The sequence below is a fragment of the Oryctolagus cuniculus genome, chromosome 3 (assembly GCF_051225735.1).
Source record: "Oryctolagus cuniculus isolate XC-2025 breed Fujian yellow rabbit chromosome 3, ASM5122573v1, whole genome shotgun sequence".
Classification (NCBI taxonomy): Eukaryota; Metazoa; Chordata; class Mammalia; order Lagomorpha; family Leporidae; genus Oryctolagus; species Oryctolagus cuniculus.
In genome coordinates, this window is record NC_142869.1 from 136,617,052 (window position 1) to 136,637,056 (window position 20,005).

Consider the following 20,005-nt stretch of genomic DNA (forward strand, 5'->3'; position numbering starts at 1 on the left):
ATAGCAGAGAGCTGGATCAGAAATGGAACAGCTAGGACAAGAATTGGCACCCTTCATTTGATTTGAAAAGGGAGGTTTTGTCTGTTTATTGTGCCCATGGCAAAGTAAATCTAGCTGTGAAATCATAATTTAAACTGTCATTTTGGCTGTGTTATTTGGTCTTCTATGTGGCCAGGCTGTTATTACAGAAATTTGTTTATAAGGTCTAAAGATCAAGCTGTACATCCTGGAGGGTCCTTCAGAGTAGAGTGAGTTTCCCATCTTGCAAAAAATAGAGAAATGAAGCAGCAAATCAAGCTTCCCGGTTTGCTTACTCTTAGTAACTTAGTAGCAAGTGAAAACTTAGCAAACAGTTTTAATTGTTAAATAACAACATACAAAAATATTTTTTAAAAGGTCCAATGCCTTTTATAGCTTTGAAGACAAGAGTACATGTGTTTAGAAACATCATAAAACATCTAACACAAGTGTAACTTGTTTGACCAGCAAACTCTAGTGCAAACATGTCTGTGACTTGAACATTTTTAGTTTCTGTCTACCAACAATTTAAAAACATCTGCTACAGAGATTGATTTAGGTCCTGTGAACAACAACAACAAAAAGATATCTTCTTTTTAGCAGTTTAAATTTATCAGCAATGTTTTATCTATAAGCCAATTGAAACAGAGCTCTTAATAAATTTTCCCATGTAGACATAAAATATGTGCATCCGTATAACATATATCAATAAAACTGTTTCAGTAATAGCTTCTTAAAATCTTTAACTGTTTTTTTTTTTTTTTAGATTACCATCAATCGATTAGAATTACTTCCTGCTCTTAGTAACCTGAATCACAACTTTTTCTTAGTTGGAACCTGTAGTCGTTATTGGCTATATCTGCTTACAGAACTGTCCCAAAATATTGAATACAATAGAGGACAAGGAAAAAGAAGTTCTTTGGAAATTAAAAGAGGACACATTTAAACAGAATGAACAATGTTTTAACTTCCATGAGCAATAAATCTGATTTTTAGTGTTTGGAGAATATAAAACTGTGGGTGACAAAGGACTTTAAGTAGCTATGTTTAAAATTATAAGCTCATTAACCAACAAGAAGAGGCACTTACTCCACCTGGTATTTTTATAAGCACCTGTAGGGTTTTATGAAACATTTATCCCTTTTAGGCCTTTGGGCTGTTCTCATTAAGATAACCACCATGTCTGATAACAGCACAATGAAATTGTTAGTCTTTTGTAGCTTTTGGACATTTGTATTAGTAGCATTTTATATTATCATAAGTTAAAATTTAGTACCTCTTCACATCTCAACTGTACCTTTAATATAATCCATCTAGTCTTATTAGTTGGTATCTCTACAAGATGAGAGATATGTCCTTTGATACTTCCAGGGGCCCAACTGGAAATATCAATGTCCAGAGAATTTGGAACTTTGAATTTTTTGAATGCCTGTCCAAGATGCCTAGAAGGTTTAAAATATCTGATAGGAACAGGATCCCTTAATATCATGACATAATATAGACCAGATTTGATCATTGTTACAAAGTGATTACTTAAATGCTTTAGAATGAATATATTTTCAAACAAACCATAACTGTTTTAATTAAAAAAAACTCAGCTGTTTTTAAACAATTAGAACTTAACAGAGATTAAGATAATAAAATAGATTATTTTGACAGTACACAAAATCTGTCTGTTTGGTCATCCTGTAAATCGGAAATAAAATCTTAAATCTAAGAGTTATCATATAGAATCATCCCATAACTTGGAACAATTTGAACAGAGTCAGAACTAGGGAAGAGAAAATAGCCTAATGGAGCTGGCTAGAAATCTGACAGAATCACAAATTAAATAAAACTATTGAAAGGAGATGCTGCAGTTTTTAAACAGATTTTTGACTATTTCAGAATATTGACTAACATATATGTACTACAGAAAAACCGTATTACTTTAATGGAGGATCAGATTCTAATTCTGTGTCAAAGAAAAATAGATTAATAGTGTTTGTCCCCAAGATTTCTTTCTTTCATAACCTTCTGTGACTTCCTCACATCTTCTACAGCTTACTTAAACCTTTCTATATTTTCCATTCCAGTCTAGAGTAAACTAGCCATTTGGATAAAGTAATTCTTGCAAACCATGTCCTTTCATTATTGAAAAAGTCTCTTTCCTTCTTAACCTTCCTTATCAAGAACATATTTCTATACTTGTGACCTTTTTTCATCTGCTGATTTCTTTGATTTACATTTTACAATAACCCCTTAAAAATCTCCAAATTAAGATGACCGTTTCTAAATAAGATAACACATTGAATTTCAACCTTAGTTACTTTCAAACAGTTTTGTTATTTTTCATATAGACAATTTATGAAAACATGTTTGTTAACAAACCCAAATAGTTTTTCCATGGAATAATAAGGTGCTAAGAGTACCAAAGTTTACATTTAGACACATTTATCTCATTTACCTTTACCCAATTTACATTTAGTAATTACACCTAGATGACTTAAGATGCTATCTGAATTAAGATCAAAATTACCTTTATATGGAATTCTACCCCTTTTCATAAAATTCTAGGTGGAAATCAGTGACATAAACCAGAGACTGTAAAATCCATTTTAGGGGGCTGACAAGAGCTGATTATCCATTGCTATTTTGTCTGGCTTTGTTAAACTAAGTTACAGAACAAGTTTGGCAAGTTAAAATGCAAAAATTGTAAGGCAGTGATCTCCCTAGATTCAAGAGAGAAATTCCTTTAAACCCGATGTCCAGTTATAGCTGAACCAAATTTTCATGCATGATATTGTTATTTATCAAAGATATCTTTTTAGATTTTAAATTAAATTTGAGTCACCACTGGAGCTTGTTCACCATTATGTTAGGTTTAATGGGAGAGGGCATCCATCAGAGCAGATGGGCACCCCTCCAGAGAGATTCTTAAGTGGAAAAATCTGATAGGTGACAGAATAAAGGGCAGTGACCTACAAGGAAGCTCCTGTAAGAACCCACAAAGAGGAAAGCTAGAGGGAGAAAAACTGAAGGCCCTGCAAAGAGACAGTAACCTTACACCCCAGACCAAAAGCCAGTACTGGAAGTGTTTAATCATGGGGCTGTCAGTCAAACTAGCCTCTGGGATGAGGAGTCGGCTCAGGAGATATCTCAGGAAGACTTCATCATATGGATTAATCCATATATATTCCATATCATCTGAAGTTATTGGACCTAGAGTCTTCTCTAGACACCTCCAGGCAAAATTACAACAATGGCACAATGTTCACCTGATAAGAACTCTTCTCCACCAGGGATTAAAAGCCTCAACAATAATCAAACATGATAACAGAAAGACACCCCCCCCCCCCCCGTGCCCCCGTGGCTCACTAAATAGAACCAAGGACCCTGTGGCAGAATCTGGAAAAAATTTAATGTATGTTGGAGCACATGCAGGGAAACAGAGGCAAGCGGCCATTCGGGAGACAGAGTTCCGAGACAGGGAGTCAGAGTAAAGGGACTGGCACTCTTCACAACTCACTTAGGCTAACATCTCCATTCTCTAGCTTGTAACCAGGCCAGGTGGTGGGGCAGAAAAAGATGAGGTATTTTTCTTTAAGCTCAGGGGTCATAGAAATCTCAAAGTAGGTGGTATGCTTCTTGGCTGGAATGAGAGGATAAAAACAGAAGCATGCCTCAGTTCTTATCTCTCCTTCGTCTGAGAGATGTCTCAAAACCCTCTCTCAAAACAGCTCCCTGTGCTGTCCAGACGTGCACTGAAGCCCACGGGAAGAGAAGAAGTGAGGGTGTGATTAGTACGTATTACCCACTCTTGCTCAATCCTCTATGGCAGTAGCCTAGGGTATACATTTGTCAGAATAGCACGTACGTGCAGGGAATAATCAGTTCCCTTAATAGTGGTGTGCTAGGATGGGCCTCTACCTGGTCAAATATATACTGTTGCTTTGTTCTTATACCTAAGGAAAAATAGTTGTTCCGTGCCTCTTAACCTTGGATCTTATCTAATAGGCCTGATTTCTACAATGAGCCTTGATGGCTAGAGCCTTAGCAAAGGTGTTTTCAAGCTAGAGTTTAGAGAGAGAGTACCAGTCCTGTTTACCACTTAGGTTGGTGACTAGGCAGGTGAAGGAACAAAGAAGCATAGTGGGGGAATAAAATTCTCCCCAATAAACCTCCTCTGAATTATGAGCTATATAGGAAGGACCTGACAGAGGGCACCCAAAAGAGTGGACTTGAGAAGGAAGGTGGGGATACCAGAGACATGTTGAGACTTGTCTACACAAGTTTGGGTATTGTGGGGGCTTACTGGAAGTCTAGATTGACAAATTGCCAGTCTGCAATAGGGATAATTACACTTTAACCCAGAATTGGCAAACGAAATATCTAGGCAATACCCACTAATGGGACCAGGAATTCGAGTTTGTAGGAATTGAGGCAACCTCAAGGAAAAGCATTTAGAGGAGCAGAAAGAAGATGATCTTGTCAGGATCTGGAGTAAAGGAAAAACTGATTGAGGCATGGAGCCTGGAGCCCATGTCCTCACTCAGAGATGCACCTAGTCTTGCCAACACACTGATCTGCAGTTTTGGCCCAACACCCCAACAGGCTGGAGCCTAATCAGGGAGCCCTTGAAAAATGCCAGAAAGTGGCCCTGGCCTGAATTTCAAGGTTACTCCAAGCCCTTCTCCCAGTCCTGCACGATGGGCTGATCCCTGCGAGAGGAAGCTCAGTTGTACTTGTCCAACATTCCCATAGCTGAGGACCAGCATGAAGAGTGAAGTGGAGCCTCTGGCTTTACAGCTTGTGAGGACTCCAAAACAGCAGGGGACTCACTCCCTGCAGGAAAGTGTGTTTCCCCACCCAACACTGCTCCAGCTGTCGGCTGTGATGCCCAGGTCAAGAGAACTTCCAGAAGCATTGGAGTGTTGCCCCCGCCAGAATCTGTCAGTTGTCTCAAGGCCTTCTCCAAGTCCCATGTGAAGGGCTGATCCACTCAAGTGGGGAGGGACTGTGCAGTTTCACACCCCAGCATCCACACAGGCTTGTCAGGGACTGGGGTCCAGCCAAAAGATTTTCAGAACACACCGGGGGGCGCCCTGGCCAGAGTTCCTCAGTCATCTCTAGGCGGTTTCCCAGCTCCTTCCCAACGGGCCAGTCCACACCAGGGAAGGGTTAGAACTGAGTCTCAGCTCCAGGGGATTGCTCTGGCCTAATCAGCAAGCCTAGTTCCTGAGTCTTAAGGCCGGCAGACGTATTAACCGCTTTTAACTGGCTGACAGGACATGGTGTTTTTGAGAAAATGAGAGATGCCATGGAGGAGAGTGAAACTCCAAAAAGCAAAGCAAGAGCAGTCCCACATGCTCGCTCATCCAGCACGATGACCCAACGCTGGCTGGAATAGAACTCGAGCAGGATCCACATCACATTGGAGTTGCTCTCCGAGTCACAGCACCAAAATGTTATGCTTGAAACAGCAGCAGAGAAAAGATTACCTCAGTTCTTTGTCTCACACATAGAAGAATTTCCAGGCAGACAAGGCAGAGAGAGAAGCAAGATGTATTTAAAAGCAAGATTTATTTAAGTCAGAGACCTCCAGCCAGAGTGGCCTGGAGGGGGGCTCCAAGAGAGGAAGAACCCAGAGGGGCTGGTGGTAGTGGGGTTTTAAAGCACAATTTTGAAGAAGAAACAAACTTGATAATCAGGTTAACATTCAGTTACAAGGCAAGGACAAAACCTACCAGAAGACCTGATCTGTATCTTATTTGCCAGACATTTTTTTTCAAATTATCATTTTTCACTTATTAACTGGCCCTCTTTGGTCAAGAATAGTTTCCGTCCTTTCTAAATATTTGATTTCCATTATGAACTTATGAATTTTTTCATTTTTTCATTTTTTATTTGACAGAGAGACAGAGAAAAAGGTCTTCCTTCCGTTGGTTCATCCCCTGAATGGCCGCCACAGCCGCAACTACACTGATCCGAAGCCAGGAGCCAGGTGCTTCTTCCTGGTCTCCTATGCGGTTTCAGGGCCCAAGCACTTGGGCCATCCTCCACTGCCTTCCCGGGCCATAGCAGAGAGCTGGGCTGGAAGAGGGGCCCATATGGGATGTGAGCACTGCCGGCAGAGGATTGACCAAGTGAGCCATGGCGCTGGCCCCATGAATTGTTTTTTAAAGCATTGTTTTATTATCTATTACCATCAATACTTCTATTATTCATCATGGCAAAATTTTCTCAATTTGTTTTTTTTAAAGATCTATTTATTTAGTAGCAAGGCAGAGTTATCTTCCAACTGCTGGTTTACTTCCCTAGATGACTTTAATAGCCAGAGCTGGGCTGATTGGAAACCAGGAGCCAGGCACTTCTTGTGGGTCTCCCACCTGGGTGACAGAGGTCCAAACACTTGGGTCACCTTCTGCTGCTTTCTCAGGCAAATTAGCAGGGATCTGGATTGGAAGTGGAACAGAGGTCAAAGAAATTTCAAGGTAGATGGTTTGCTTCTTGGGTGGAATGAGAGGATAATAAGGAAGCATGAACCTTTTGATTTGATTTGAACCGGTGCCCATATGGGATTCTGGCACTGCAGGACACGCTTCACCATAGCAGCAGCCAAATTTTTCCAATTTGTTACGTGGTAGCCCCTGCCAGTCAAGTTCATGTGTCTTTGTGAGAAATCTCCATTTGTCTTTAAACAGTCTTTGCTCCCTGATATAATATATGCCAGGTTCATGTTGTGTGAGTGATCTTTGAACAAATGGGATTAAAAAAGATTTATTGTGGTTAATTTTGAAATGTGTGCATAGTTTTCTCACAATATATATTTTCCATGTATATTTTGAAAACTCCTTTATTTTCACTACTCCATAAAAAGTATCAGTTTGTTTTTTGGCCAGTGAGCCTCCCCTTCTCCTTGCCCCTCTGTGTGTGTGTGTGTTCAGGAGATGATACTTGAAAGTAAAAATTTGGGTGCTAGCTATGCTTATTGCTATTGAGGAGTTGTCATTTCTCTGCTCTTTTCAGTGGTAAGAGTTGGGAAATACTTCCAACCTCCTTTAAATATTTGTATCTTCTATTTATAGTTCAGAACCTTCATTGGATCTAATCAGCAGTCTAAAATATACTTTAACTAAATTGGGGATTACCCTGTTAGTAGGAAATCCAGCAACAAATCTGTTAAGTAAATTTCACTATTTCTTTGTAATCTTTTTGCCCTTAAAATATATATGTCACCAAAGTTGGTGGTCTGTGATTCAATATGACTTGTTTTCTGTCCACATGATTGTGTTATTAACTTGAGGTATAGTTAAATTTGTTTCTATGTGTGGCTCAGTTTTAGGGTTTGCTTTTGTCATTCTTGTACAATTTAAAAATTAAATTTATGTTTAAAATATGTAAAACATTTGAGTTAGAGACTCACTTATATATCCCTAAATCTTTTTGTAATATCAAGAATTTATTTAAGCAGAGAGAAAAAGAAAGGTGGTCCATCTGCTGGTTCACTCTCCAAATGGCCACAACAGTCATATCTGCGTCACACAAAGCCATGAGCCAAGAACTTCATCCTGATCTCTCATGTGGGTGACAGAGGCCCAAATACTTGACCATCTTCCACTGCCTTCCCATGTGCTTTAAGTAGGGAGCTGGATAAGAAACAGAGTCGCTGGGACTCAAACCGACATTCCAATATAGGATGTCAGCTTCAGAAAGCGGTACCTTAACCTGCTGACCCAAAACGCCATCCCCATCTATCCCTAAATCTTTTCTTTTGAAGATTTATTTATTTATTAAAAGGCAAAGGAACAATGAGAAGAGGAGAAACGGGGTTTAGGGGTGGGGATCTTCAGTTTTATGGTTCATTCCCCAAATGCCTGCAACAGCCAGATTTGGACCAAAGCCAGGAGCCCTGAACTTCATACTCGTCTCCCAGCTGGATGGTGGGGTCTTGAAGCACATGAGCCATCTTCTACTTCCTTTCCAGGCACATTAGCAGGAAGCTGGATCAGAAGTAAAGCAGCTAGGACTTGAACCACGCTCCATTATGCTGGTGTCACAGGCTGCAGCTCAGCCCGCTGCACTGCATTGCTGGCCCTATCCTTGAATCTTTTCACTTGTGCTCCCCACCATATTCATTCCCCTTTTAGAAAACGATTTCAATTAATTTTTATTTTGTCCTTCATGGTTGCATATGTACAGATATGTGTGTGTGCACCTGCATGTCATTTCTGTTTTTCAAACACTGGTTAAAATTCTTTTCATATCACTAATGGAACTGTTTCTTAAAGAAGCAGTTTCTCATTTTTTTTTTTACTTTTTGTATGCTTTTTGTAATAACATATGTTTTATTGTATTTGGAAATTTTTATTTTTCATATTTCTTATTACTCTCAATTAGGGGGTCCCGGAAGATCTACCATGCCAACCCCAGGAAATACTGCAGCTTTCCGTGCTTCCTTGTGGACCAATATGGAGAAACTTGTGGATTATATTTGTGCTGTTTGTGGACAGGTAAGTATTTTAGGGAGTAGAAAGATCACTGATTATGAATTAACTCTTTCTTCATTATGTGACTTTGGGCAAGTCTTTTAAATCTAAATAATCAAAATGCCTCTGTTAATTGATTATAATAAATGCTCTAGTATAATGGGATTCCTCCTACCTTTTTATGCTGCCTAAGGTTTATAATTTGTTTTATTTATAATTAGCAAATTATATATATTCTCTCCCCAACCCTCCATTTTTAGGTGCAACATCTACAGAAAGTATTAACCAAGAAGAGAGATCCTGTTTCTCACATTTGTTTCATTGAAGAAATAGTTAAGGTATGTTTTTTTTTTTTTTTAAATAGAAAATTTATTTGAGAGGCAGTTACAGAATGAGGGAGAGACAGCGAGAAAGATCTTCTATCCACTGGTTCATTCCCCAAAAGCCACAATGGCCAGAGCTGGGCCAATCCGAAGCCAGGAGCCAGGAGCTTCCTCTGGGTCTCTCACACAGTTGCAGAGGCCCAAGCACTTGGGCCATCTTCCACTGCTTTCTTAGGCCATGGTAGAGAGCTTGATCTGAAGAGGAGCAGCCGGGATATGAACCGGCACTCATATGGGATGCCGATGCCACACACAGAGGCTTAGCCTACTATGCCGTAGCACTGGCCCCTTAAGGTATATTTAAACAAAGTTTTAACTGATGACTTTTATGTCTGTCTTGCAGAAAATTGGAAGATATGAGGCAGCATTGTTAGTGAGAATGCCATACAGAATGATGTATGTCAAATGACAATAGGAAAATGTATTCTTGGCAGCAGATTTTTTTTCTCACAATATAAATAGAAGCAAGTTTTTTATGGAGTACACACCACTAGTAATACTATTCAGTTACTAATTTTGAAACATATATACTGATTTCCTGTTTACTGTCCTATCAGTTATGATTTGTAAATATTTTTAAAAGTTCCATTAGAGAATAAGATAAAAAGTTTTGATAAATAAGTTTAAATAGTGGTCATTATAATATACCCAGTGAAGGCTATAGGAGCCATTCAATTGTTAATTTTTCTTGTCAAGCATATTGTTGTGTTCATTTTTCATATTCTAAAATCTCACTTCTGTCATCTATCAATCTGTTATCCTGATGGATTATAGCAATTCTTGCATGTATAGGAATCCCTGATTCTATACTTTATTCATTCATTTTCATGTGGTTTTAATGACTAATTGAATAATTATTCTATTCATTATTAAGTCCTAACAGTGCTTCAAAGAAAAAAAATTTCTTAAATTTCTAGCATCATGATGTAGGTAATTTCCTTTGCAGATTCACGGTGGTAAGTATTTTATAAAGAGTGTGAAGTTTATAAGACCACCCCCACGTTTGCTGATTTGCTAGGAGGATTCACTGGACCCAGCGCAGCTATGATTCATGACAATGAAAGTAAACGAAGCATAGTCAACAGAGGGAAGTGGTGCGTGGGGCAAGGGCCAGAGAGAAGCATGAGAATGCTCTATGGAGTTACTCGGGACCCCTTCAATCGCAAGCAGTATGAATTGTTGTTTTCCACAGGAGATCTTCTTGAATCTAAGAGTCCAGGGACTTTATCCAGGATCAGTTATTGCCTGAGATGTTCCGGAACCCTAGGCCTCCAGAAGAAAAGCAGTTTAGCATAAACCATATTGTTTGTACAGTTTATAGTCAGTGAAGGACTCCTACCATTTAGAGAATCATAGGGTCCCTCTCAAAGTCCCAAGTTCCTAGATTCCTGGCAAGACTAAACTTGCAAACACACCATCTCAGACCTGCTGTAGTGACTCTTTTCCCTACATAACACTGGTACACACCTGATTACCATCCTGCTTTCTACTCAGCTCTTAATTGAATGAAAGAAATAGTAGCAAGTTTTGGGAATTTGTATGGTCACTAAGTTTTTGTGCTTACTAGCAGATGGCTTGATTAATATCAGGCCTTTGTATTTACAGGCAAACAATTAAACAGGCAGTCTTTGTTCTTTTGTTTTTTGGCGTTTAAGAAATTAATTTACTCTTTGTGTACAGTGGCCCTATTGCAAGCTTTTACTATATAATACTTTATAGGTTTTTACATTCCATTTTAACTGATTAACATTCTTTAAACAAGAATAATTTGGAGTCAGTGTGGTGGCACAGCAAATGAAGCAGCCCCTTGGGATGCCTGCACCTCATGTTGAAGTGCCTGGGATTGAGTCCTTCCTCTGCTTGTTTGCTTGCTTTTTTATTTTTTTTAAGCTTCATTTATTTATTTTAAAAGTCAGAGTTAAAAAGAGAGAGAGGAGCCGGCGCTGTGGCATAGAGGATAAAGCCACTGCCTGCAGTTCAGGCATCCCATATGGGCGCCTGTTCGAGACCCGGCTGCTCCACTTCCATCTAGATCTCTGCTATGGCCTGGGAAAGCAGTAGAAAATGGCCCAAGTCCTTGGGCCTTTGCACCCACATGGGAGACCTGGAAGAACCTCCTGGCTCCTGGCTTTCGATTGGCATAGCTCAGGCCATTGTGGCCAGTTGGGGAGTGAACCAGCGGATGGAAGACCTCTTTCTCTCTGCCTCTCCTTCTCTCTCTGTGTAACTCTGACTTTCAAATAAATAAATAAATAATAAATCTTTGAAAAGAGAGAGAGAGAGATCTACCATCTCCTGATTCATTCCCCAGATGGCCACAACTGCTGCAGCTTGACCAGTGCAAAGCCAAGATCTGAGAGCTTTATGTAGGTTTCCCACATGTATTGCAGGGGCCCAAACACTTGAGCCATCTTCCATTGCTTTTCTCGGGCTTTTCGCAGGGAGCTGGTTCAGACGTGGAGCAGCCAAGCCATGACCCAGCACCCATATGAAATGTTGTCACAGGTGGCAGTTTTACCCACTATGCCACAATGCGTGCCCCACCTCCTCTGCTTTCTATCCAGCTTCCTCTTAATGTACACTCTGGGAGGCAATGGATGATGGCACAAGTAATTAGGTCCCTCCCACCCACATGGGAGACCTAGATGGACTTCCTGGCTCCTGACTTCAGCCTGACCTAGCCCTAACTGTTACTGATATTTTACATTTGGGGAATGGCCCCTATATGCAAGATCAGTCTCTCTATATCTCTCTCCCTCTGTCACTTGGCTTTCAAGTAAATATGAAACCAAATAACTAAGCTTTAAAAAAGATTATAGGGGCTGGCATTGTGGCATATCAAGTAAAGTTGCTACCTGTGACGCCAGCATCCCATATATCACTGGTTTGAGTCCTGGCTACTCCACTTCCAATCTAGCTCCCTGCTAATATGTCTGGGAAGGTAGTGGAAGATGGCCCAATTGTTTGGGCCCCTACACCCACATGGAAGATCTGGAAAAAGCTTCTGGCTCCTGGCTTTGGCCTGGACTGGCCCAAACATTGTTGTTGCAGCCATTTGGGGGAGTAAACCAGCAAATCTCTCTTTCCCTCTCTTTTTCTAACTCTCTCTCTTTCAAATAAAATAAATCTTTAAAAAAGATTATAGTGAAACCATCATTAAAGAAAAGGTAAAGAGACAATAGCTATATTTAAAAGAAGCTTACATTTCTGATTTGGGCAAACAATACATAAAATTACATGTGTTCTTGTCAATAGTGAATGATTTATTTTTAAAAAACAAATTTCCTTTTTGAACAATTTTACTTATTTATTTGAGAGGCAGAGAACAAGTACTATCAACTACTGGTTCATTCCTCAGACACCCACGGTGGTTGGAGCAGGACTGAGCCAGAGCCCAGAGCTGGAACTCAGTCCAGGTTTCCTATGTGAGTGGCAAGAACTCGATTACTGAAGCCTTCACTGCTGCCAGCCAGGGTCCATGATAGGAGGAAATGGCAGATAGGAGCTGGAGCGTGGGATTGACTCTAGGTATGAACCTGAGTACCCAGTTACGGGATGCAGATACCTTAACCAGTGTCTGAACTGCTAGGCTAAACATCTGTCCTAACAATGAATTTTTATAGTGAACGAACACTGTCAACTTCTATATGCCAGATTTTAAATGCATGCTTATGATACCTATTAAAAAGGATTTTTGGGAATAGAGATATATGTTTTCATTTTACTCACTTATTTTAAGTGCTTTCAAAATTAAAATACAAGCTTGAAGCTTGTTTTTTCAAAGACTGATTTTCTTTTTCTTTGACAGGCAGAGTTGGTGAGAGAGAGAGACAGAGAGAAAGGTCTTCCTTCCGTTGGTTCACCCCTCAAATGGCCGCTACGGCCGGGGCGCTGCACCAATCCGAAGCCAGGAGCCAGGTGCTTCCTCCTGGTCTCCCATGCGGGTGCAGGGCTCGAACACTTGGGCCATCCTCCACTGCCTTCCCAGGCCACAGCAGAGAGCTGGCCTGGAAGAGGAGCAACTGGGACAGAATCCTGTGCCCCAACTGGGACTAGAACCCGGGGTGCTGGCGCCACAGGCAGAGGATTAGTCAAGTGAGCCGCTGTGCTGGCCTGGTTTTTTTTTTAAAGATGTATTTATTTGAAAGGCAGAATTAGAGATCTTCCATCCGCTGGTTCACTGCTGCAATGGACAGGGCTGGTCTGAGCCAAAGCTAAAAGCCTGGGACTCTATTAATTTCTCCCAAGGGCCCAAAGATGTGGGCCATCTTCCACTGCTTTCCCAGGTTCATTAGCAGAGAGCTGGATCAGAAGTGTAGCAGCCAGGACTTAAACCACGTTCCATATGGGATGCCTAAGCTGAGCAGATGCTACATAATGAAGAACTGTGCCTTGTGAGGAAAATCAATTTTAACAATTCTAAAAGCATGGCATGCCTTTGTCTTAATTCATAGAGAGTGTCAGATTTAAATCATTGACCCTGCTTCCTTAAGTAAGATAATATCAGGGTTTACTCAATGTGTCAAGACTACTTGTCTCCCTTTACTAAAGTACTTTATGAGCTAGCATGATTTTATAGCTATAGTAATACTGAAAATGGTTTTCCTTAGTTGTGCTCTGTGAAGTCTTGTGGGAATTATTCATTATACTGTTTTATTGGGGATAAATTGGATTTACTTTACAAGCTTCGGTTTTCAACTTAATATTGCCAAATTTCCCTTGGTGTTTGCTAAGAGATTTTATTTCATATGACAAAACTACATGTATTCATATTAACAGTTTGATCTCAGGAATGTGTCAGAGGAGTAAAAAAAGTCCTGTGTGATGGTAGCCTCTGTAATTCTCTGTTCCTCAAAGGCTTGGCAGTCCATGTTCATCATGTTGTAAAGAACACATTCTTAGGATGACCAGTTGGCTCAGATAGACCAGTTAGCTCAGACATTACCTGAAGACTTCATTCTTAGAACAGAAGACAACCCTTCATCTCTTAGTAGAGTTCAATTGTGAATAAAGCTCATGAGCTGTTTTAGTCCTTTCAAATGAAAAGAAAAAAAGAACATAGCAGAGTGTAAGGGGGGGCATTAATGGGTTAGTATAAAGTAAAACTGGGCCAGTTACATCAGGTCTAAAGATCCTTAAGGATATTTTAGTTTAACTGTAGAGTCTTTTGAAAGCTGTTCTTTGATTGAGATAACTGGTTGTGCTTGTGCTTAGTTTAATAAATGCCGTGGCATTGTAGTAAAATTAGTCTGTTTTCTTTTCACTTCGTATGATAATTTGAAAAGATACATTCATACATGTCAATTCACACTTACTCATTTTGATGCTAATTTTTGTATTGTTTTATCTATCTTACATGGATCATTTTCCTTTTAAAATGAGAGTTTTAAGCAGACTATTAGACATTACAAGTTCACTTTTGTGTCTTTTTTAATGCCTTCTTACATATTTTTAATTGAAAGGCACAGAGACAGAAAGAGGGATCTTCCATCTGTTCATTTCCCAAATGCCCACAACAGCCTGGACTGTGCCAGGTCCGAGCCAGAAACTCAGAACTCAGTCAGGTCCCCTATGTGGATGGCAAGGAGGCAACTCCATGATCTATCACCTGCTACCCCACAGTGTGCACATTAGCAGGAAACAAATACAGAGCACAAGGAGGGAGTCAAACCCAGGCACTCTATTATGGAATACAGGTGTCCCAGGCAGCAGCCTAACTGCTGTACCTATTGCCAGCCCTCGGTTTTGATATATTTTTTAAAGATTTATTTATTTATTTGAAAGTCAGTTACACAGAGAGAGGAGAGGCAGAGAGAGATAGAAAGACTCTACAGTTAAACTAAAATATCCTTAAGGATCTCTTCCATCCACTGGTTCACTCCCCAATTGGCCGCAATGGCTGGAGCTGCGCCGATCCAAAGCCAGGAGCCAGGAGCTTCTTCTGGGTCTCCTACATGGGTGCAGGGGCCCAAAGACTTGGGCCATCTTCCACTGCTTTCCGAGGCCATAGCAGAGAGCTGGATTGGAAGTGGAGCAGCTGGGACTAGAACCGGCACCCACATAGATGCCAGTGCTTCAGGCCAGGTGTCAACCCGCTATACCACAGTGCCGGCCCCAATTTTGATATCTTTTAAAACGAGTTAAGAATTTTGTATCATTATATAATCATTAAACTATATATAACACTTTGCTTGAAAGTGAGTGTAACAGATTATTGACAGTTTGTTCAGGTTCCACACAGGGGAAAACAGGTTGCAGATTCTCATCTGCAGAATCAAGCCAGTTTACTTGTGTGTGGGAGTTATAGATATGATACTTTCATTTTTTAAGCCAGCAATTTTTATCATCAGGCAGAATCTTGTAATCATGTGTGTAGGAAGCATTAAGCTAAATTTGGAATGTATTCAACGTTTTGAGCAGCTATAGTACTAATAAGAATTCTAACTGTGAAGAATGTGTTTTTTTTCGCCCTTTTAGATATATCAAATGATTTGATAATAGTATTGCAAATTTTAATTAGAAAAATTTAAGGATACTCAATTGTATAATCCTTTTAATGTTATGAGAAAAATATCTAGCTCATCTATCTGTGACATTATCAGTTTGGTTGAAAAATTAAATAGTGATATGCCAGTTTGATTTTCTTTTTTTATATCTTTTTTTTTTTTTTTTTTTTTGACAGATAGACAATGAGTGAGAGAGACAGAGAGAAAGGTCTTCCTTTTTCCATTGGTTCACCCCCCCAAGTGGCTGTTGCAGCCAGTGTGCTTCGGCTGGTGCGCTGCGCTGATCCAAAACCAGGAGGCAGGTGCTTCCTCCTGGTCTCCCATGCGGGTGCAGGGCCCAAGGAGTTGGGCCATCCTCTACTGCATTCCCGGGCCACAGCAGAGAGCTGGACTGGAGAGGAGCAACTGGGACAGAATCCGGTGCCCCAACCGGGACTAGAACCCGGGTGCCGGCGCCACAGGCGGAGGATTAGCCTTGTGAGCCGCGGCGCTGGCCACCAGTTTGATTTTCAAGTCAAATGTTAGAATAAATGATTCCTAATCTTAAAGACTAGATAATTTCTGCTTTTTCTAGTCTGTGACTTGGTATTTTTAAGGGCCCTGTCAATATGTTAAAATTCTAGGTAAATTAGAAAACCAGAATTTTTAATATATTATCAAGCTTGTAAAAAAGTGAGAGAATCTCCTACAGGCATACATGCATATTCATATCTGATTGTGTGTCTGTGTGTATATGAAGTTTCATATATAGGTATATAGATATATAGATATGCAATTATAGTGAGCTCCTGGCCCGACCCTGCTATTGCAGCCATTTGGGGAGTGAATCAGTGGATGGAAGATCTCTTTCTGTGTTTCTTTTTCTTTTTTTTAAATTTTTAAAATTTATTTATTTGACAGAGTTAGACAGTGAGAGAGAGAGACAGAGAGAAAGGTCTTACTTCCGTTGGTTCACCCTCCAAATGGCCACTACAGCCGGAGCTATGCCGATCCGAAGCCAGAAGCCAAGTGCTTCTTCCTGGTCTCCCACGTGGGTGCAGGCGCCCAAACACTTGGGCCATCCTCCACTGCCTTCCTGGGCCACAGCAGAGAGCTAGACTGGAAGAGGAACAACCAGGACTAGAACGCTGTGCCCATATGGGATGCTGGCGCCACAGGCGGAGGATTAACCAAGTGAGCCAGGGCACCAGCTCCCTCTTTCTGTGTTTCTGTTTCTTCCTTTTTCTCAGTATTTCTGCTTTTGTTCAAATAAATAAAACAAATTTTTTTAACAAGCAAATGCATGTCTTCCCTAGAGGAAAACATTTCCAGTTTTAGCCATCAGAATTCTCCATATACTAAGATCAGCCAAATAAGACCTCACAGTGAAAATATCCCCAGTCTTATAAATTAACTAAAAGTTAAGATTGAGAGTCAGCAGGGAAAATTAAAGTAATACAAAAACATCATTTGGGTTCTTAAAGAATTTTTCAAGGATACTGTAGATTTCAGATACTTGCATTATTTTAGGAAGAATATTGGGGTGCTTGAGTTCAAGTCCTGGCTGTGCTCCTGACCCCAGCTTCTCACTGATGCACACACTGGGAAGTGGTGGCTCCAGTGGGTGGGTCCCCGCCACCCATATGGGAACCCTAAATTGATTTCCAGCTCATGGATTATGCCTGGTTCAGGCTGGCTGTTGCATGCATTTTAGAGGTGGGAGGTGGGGGAAGTAAGTCAATGCTTTGGGTATCTTTCTCTGTCTACTGCTTCTGCTTTTTGAATAAATAATTTTAAAAAAATTGATGATAAGTAATTGTTAAAAAGCAACCAGGACCCGCGCCGTGGCTCACTAGGCTAATCCTCCACCTGAAGTCCCAGTTGGGGCACCAGATTCTGTCCCAGTTGCTCCTTTTCCAGTCCAGCTCTCTGCTGTGGCCCGGGAAAGCAGTGGAGGATGGCCCAAGTGCTTGGGCCCTGCACCCACATGGGAGACCAGGAGGAAGCACCTGGCTCCTGGCTTTGGATTGGTGCAGCGCCCCGGCCGTAGCGACCATTTTGGGGGTGAACCAACGGAAGGAAGACCTTTCTCTCTGTTTCTCTCTCTTTCACTGTCTAACTCTGCCTGTAAAAAAAAAAAAAAAAAAAAAAAAAAGGCAACCAGGGACCAGTTCTGTGATGCAGCGAGCCAAAGCCCCGGCCTGTAGTGCTGGCTTCCCATATGGGCACCGGTTTGAGTCCTGGCTATTCCACGTCCGATCCAGCTCCTTACTAATGTGCCAGGGAAAGCAGCAAAAGAGGCCCAATTTCTTGAGCCCCTGCACTTGCATGGGAGACCCAGAGGAGGCTCCTGGCTCCTGGCTTTGGATCAGCTCAGCTCTGGCCATTGTGGCCGTTTGGGAAGTGAACCAGCAGCTGGAAGACCTCTCTCTGTCTCTACCTCTCTAACTCTTTCAAAAAAAAAAAAAAAAAAAAAAAAAGGCCGGTGCCGCGGCTCACTAGGCTAATCCTCCGCCTTGCGGCGCCGGCACACCGGGTTCTAGTCCCAGTCGGGGTGCCGGATTCTGTCCCGGTTGCCCCTCTTCCAGGCCAGCTCTCTGCTGTGGCCAGGGAGTGCAGTGGAGGAAGGCCTAGGTGCTTGGGCCCTGCACCCCATGGGAGACCAGGAGAAGCACCTGGCTCCTGCCATCAGATCAGCACGGTGCGCCGGCTGCAGCACGCTGGCCGCGGCGGCCATTGGAGGGTGAACCAACGGCAAAGGAAGACCTTTTTCTGTCTCTCTCTCTCACTGTCCACTCTGCCTGTCAAAAATAAATAAATAAATACATAAATAAATAAACAAACTACCAGTAGATCTGAAAAAGAACCAAGGAAATTATTTAGAAATAAAAATAAAAATTTGAAATAGAAAATGCATCAGATAAATTAAACAAAAGATTACATAGACTAGGTGCTCGGGCATAGCAGGTAAAACCACCTCCTGAAGCACCAGCATCCCATATTCCTGATCCAGCTCCCTGATAATGCACCTAGGAGAGCAGCAGAGCATGGCCCAAGTCCTTGGGACCCTGTACCTGTGTGAGAGGCCTAGATGAAGTTCCTGGCTCCTGGCTTTGGCCTGACTTAGCCCTAGCCATTGTAATGATTTGGCGAGTGAACCAGTGGATGGAAGATCAGTCTCTTTTTCAGTCTCTGTGTAACACCACATTTCAAATAAAATAAATAAATTAAAAAAAGATAGATTACATACACCTTGAGAGAGAACTAGAGGCCTGGCAGGTAGAATTGATGCAATTATCCAGTATGCCACATAAGCACTAGCTCATGGAAAATAGGAAAGAAAAGTGAAAAAGTATGGAGAATGAAATGACATTTTAAAATGTGGCTATTTAGAAATGCAAAGTATAAAACAAAATTATATGATCCTCTTAATACTTGCAGGAAGAGCATTTAACAGACTCTACCATTCATTGCTGATTTTACAAACTGTCCATAAATTACAATTATAGTTTATCCTTTTCAACCTGATAAAATGTATCTGAAAAACGAACAGGTAAAATCTTACATTATGGTGGAAACTGAATGCTTCTGCCCTAAAATCAAGGATTTCTTTTTGCTTTCTGACAACTTCTATTCAATATTATTTTAGCCTGTGTAGAAAAACAAAAGACTTCTGACTTTGAGAAGAAGAAATGGAATTGTTACTCATTATAGGTGACAAGATTATCTATTTAGAAAACCTAATAGAATGTAGAAAAAAAGCTACTAGAACTAATAAGTGATTTTTTGTAAGACTACAGAATACAAGAGCAGTATACAAAAGGTAGTTGTGCTTTTCTACATTAGCCATGCACAATTAACATTATTTGGGAACTGAACAGTGTTAAAAATCTTGATTTTGATAACTGTGTTTATGTGGGAGATTATCCCTACAAGGTCAATTAATTACTTACTGGTATAGAGCTAATTACTTTCAAATGGCCCAGAGAAAGAAAGATTGAGAATGGTAAAATAAATGTGACTCAATGTCAGTAAATGATAAATTCTAGTGAACAGGGATTTTGGAGATTTTTTCTAAGATTAAAATGTATCAAAGGTTAAACATAGAAAAACTACAGCAACTAAGTTTTTCTTTCCTTTTCTTTTTTTATTTTTTGACAGGTAGAGTGGACAGTGAGAGAGAGACAGAGAGAAAGGTCTTCCTTTGCCGTTGGTTCACCCTCCAATGGCCGCCGCGGCCAGGGCGCTGCGGCCGGCGCACCGTGCTAATCCGATGGCAGGAGCCAGGTGCTTCTCCTGGTCTCCCATGGGGTGCAGGGCCCAAGCACCTGGGCCATCCTCCACTGCCTTCCCGGGCCACAGCAGAGAGCTGGCCTGGAAGAGGGGCAACCGGGACAGAATCCGGTGCCCCGACCAGGACTAGAACCCGGTGTGCCGGCGCCGCTAGGTGGAAGATTAGCCTACTGAGCTGCGGCACTGTCCAGCAAGTAATTTTTAAACAGATAAAAATGTACACTTTAAAAATAAACTTTCAAAATCAGTCCATGTACATTTAAAAGTCATGTATAGTTCTGGAAACTTTAAAGAGATTGATTCAGTAGTTTGGAGTTTTATGATCAGGAGACTGATAGGACCAGGCAGTTTTTTAAGC

General features: G+C 41.0%; 1 protein-coding gene across 3 annotated transcripts in view; it reads left to right on the forward strand.

Moving 5' to 3' along the window:
* The window catches only part of COG5 (component of oligomeric golgi complex 5), a 358,927-nt gene that overhangs the window by 210,451 nt on the left and 128,471 nt on the right, over nt 1–20,005 (forward strand). For 2 of the 3 annotated variants that reach the window (XM_070071149.2, XM_089328437.1), the window contains exons 9-11: nt 3,738–3,800; nt 8,398–8,510; nt 8,747–8,824. In XM_070071149.2, the coding sequence (XP_069927250.1) occupies nt 3,738–3,800; nt 8,398–8,510; nt 8,747–8,824 (254 nt within the window). The remainder of the gene's footprint in view (nt 1–3,737; nt 3,801–8,397; nt 8,511–8,746; nt 8,825–20,005) is intronic. The other variant, XM_008258350.5, reaches the window with a different exon arrangement.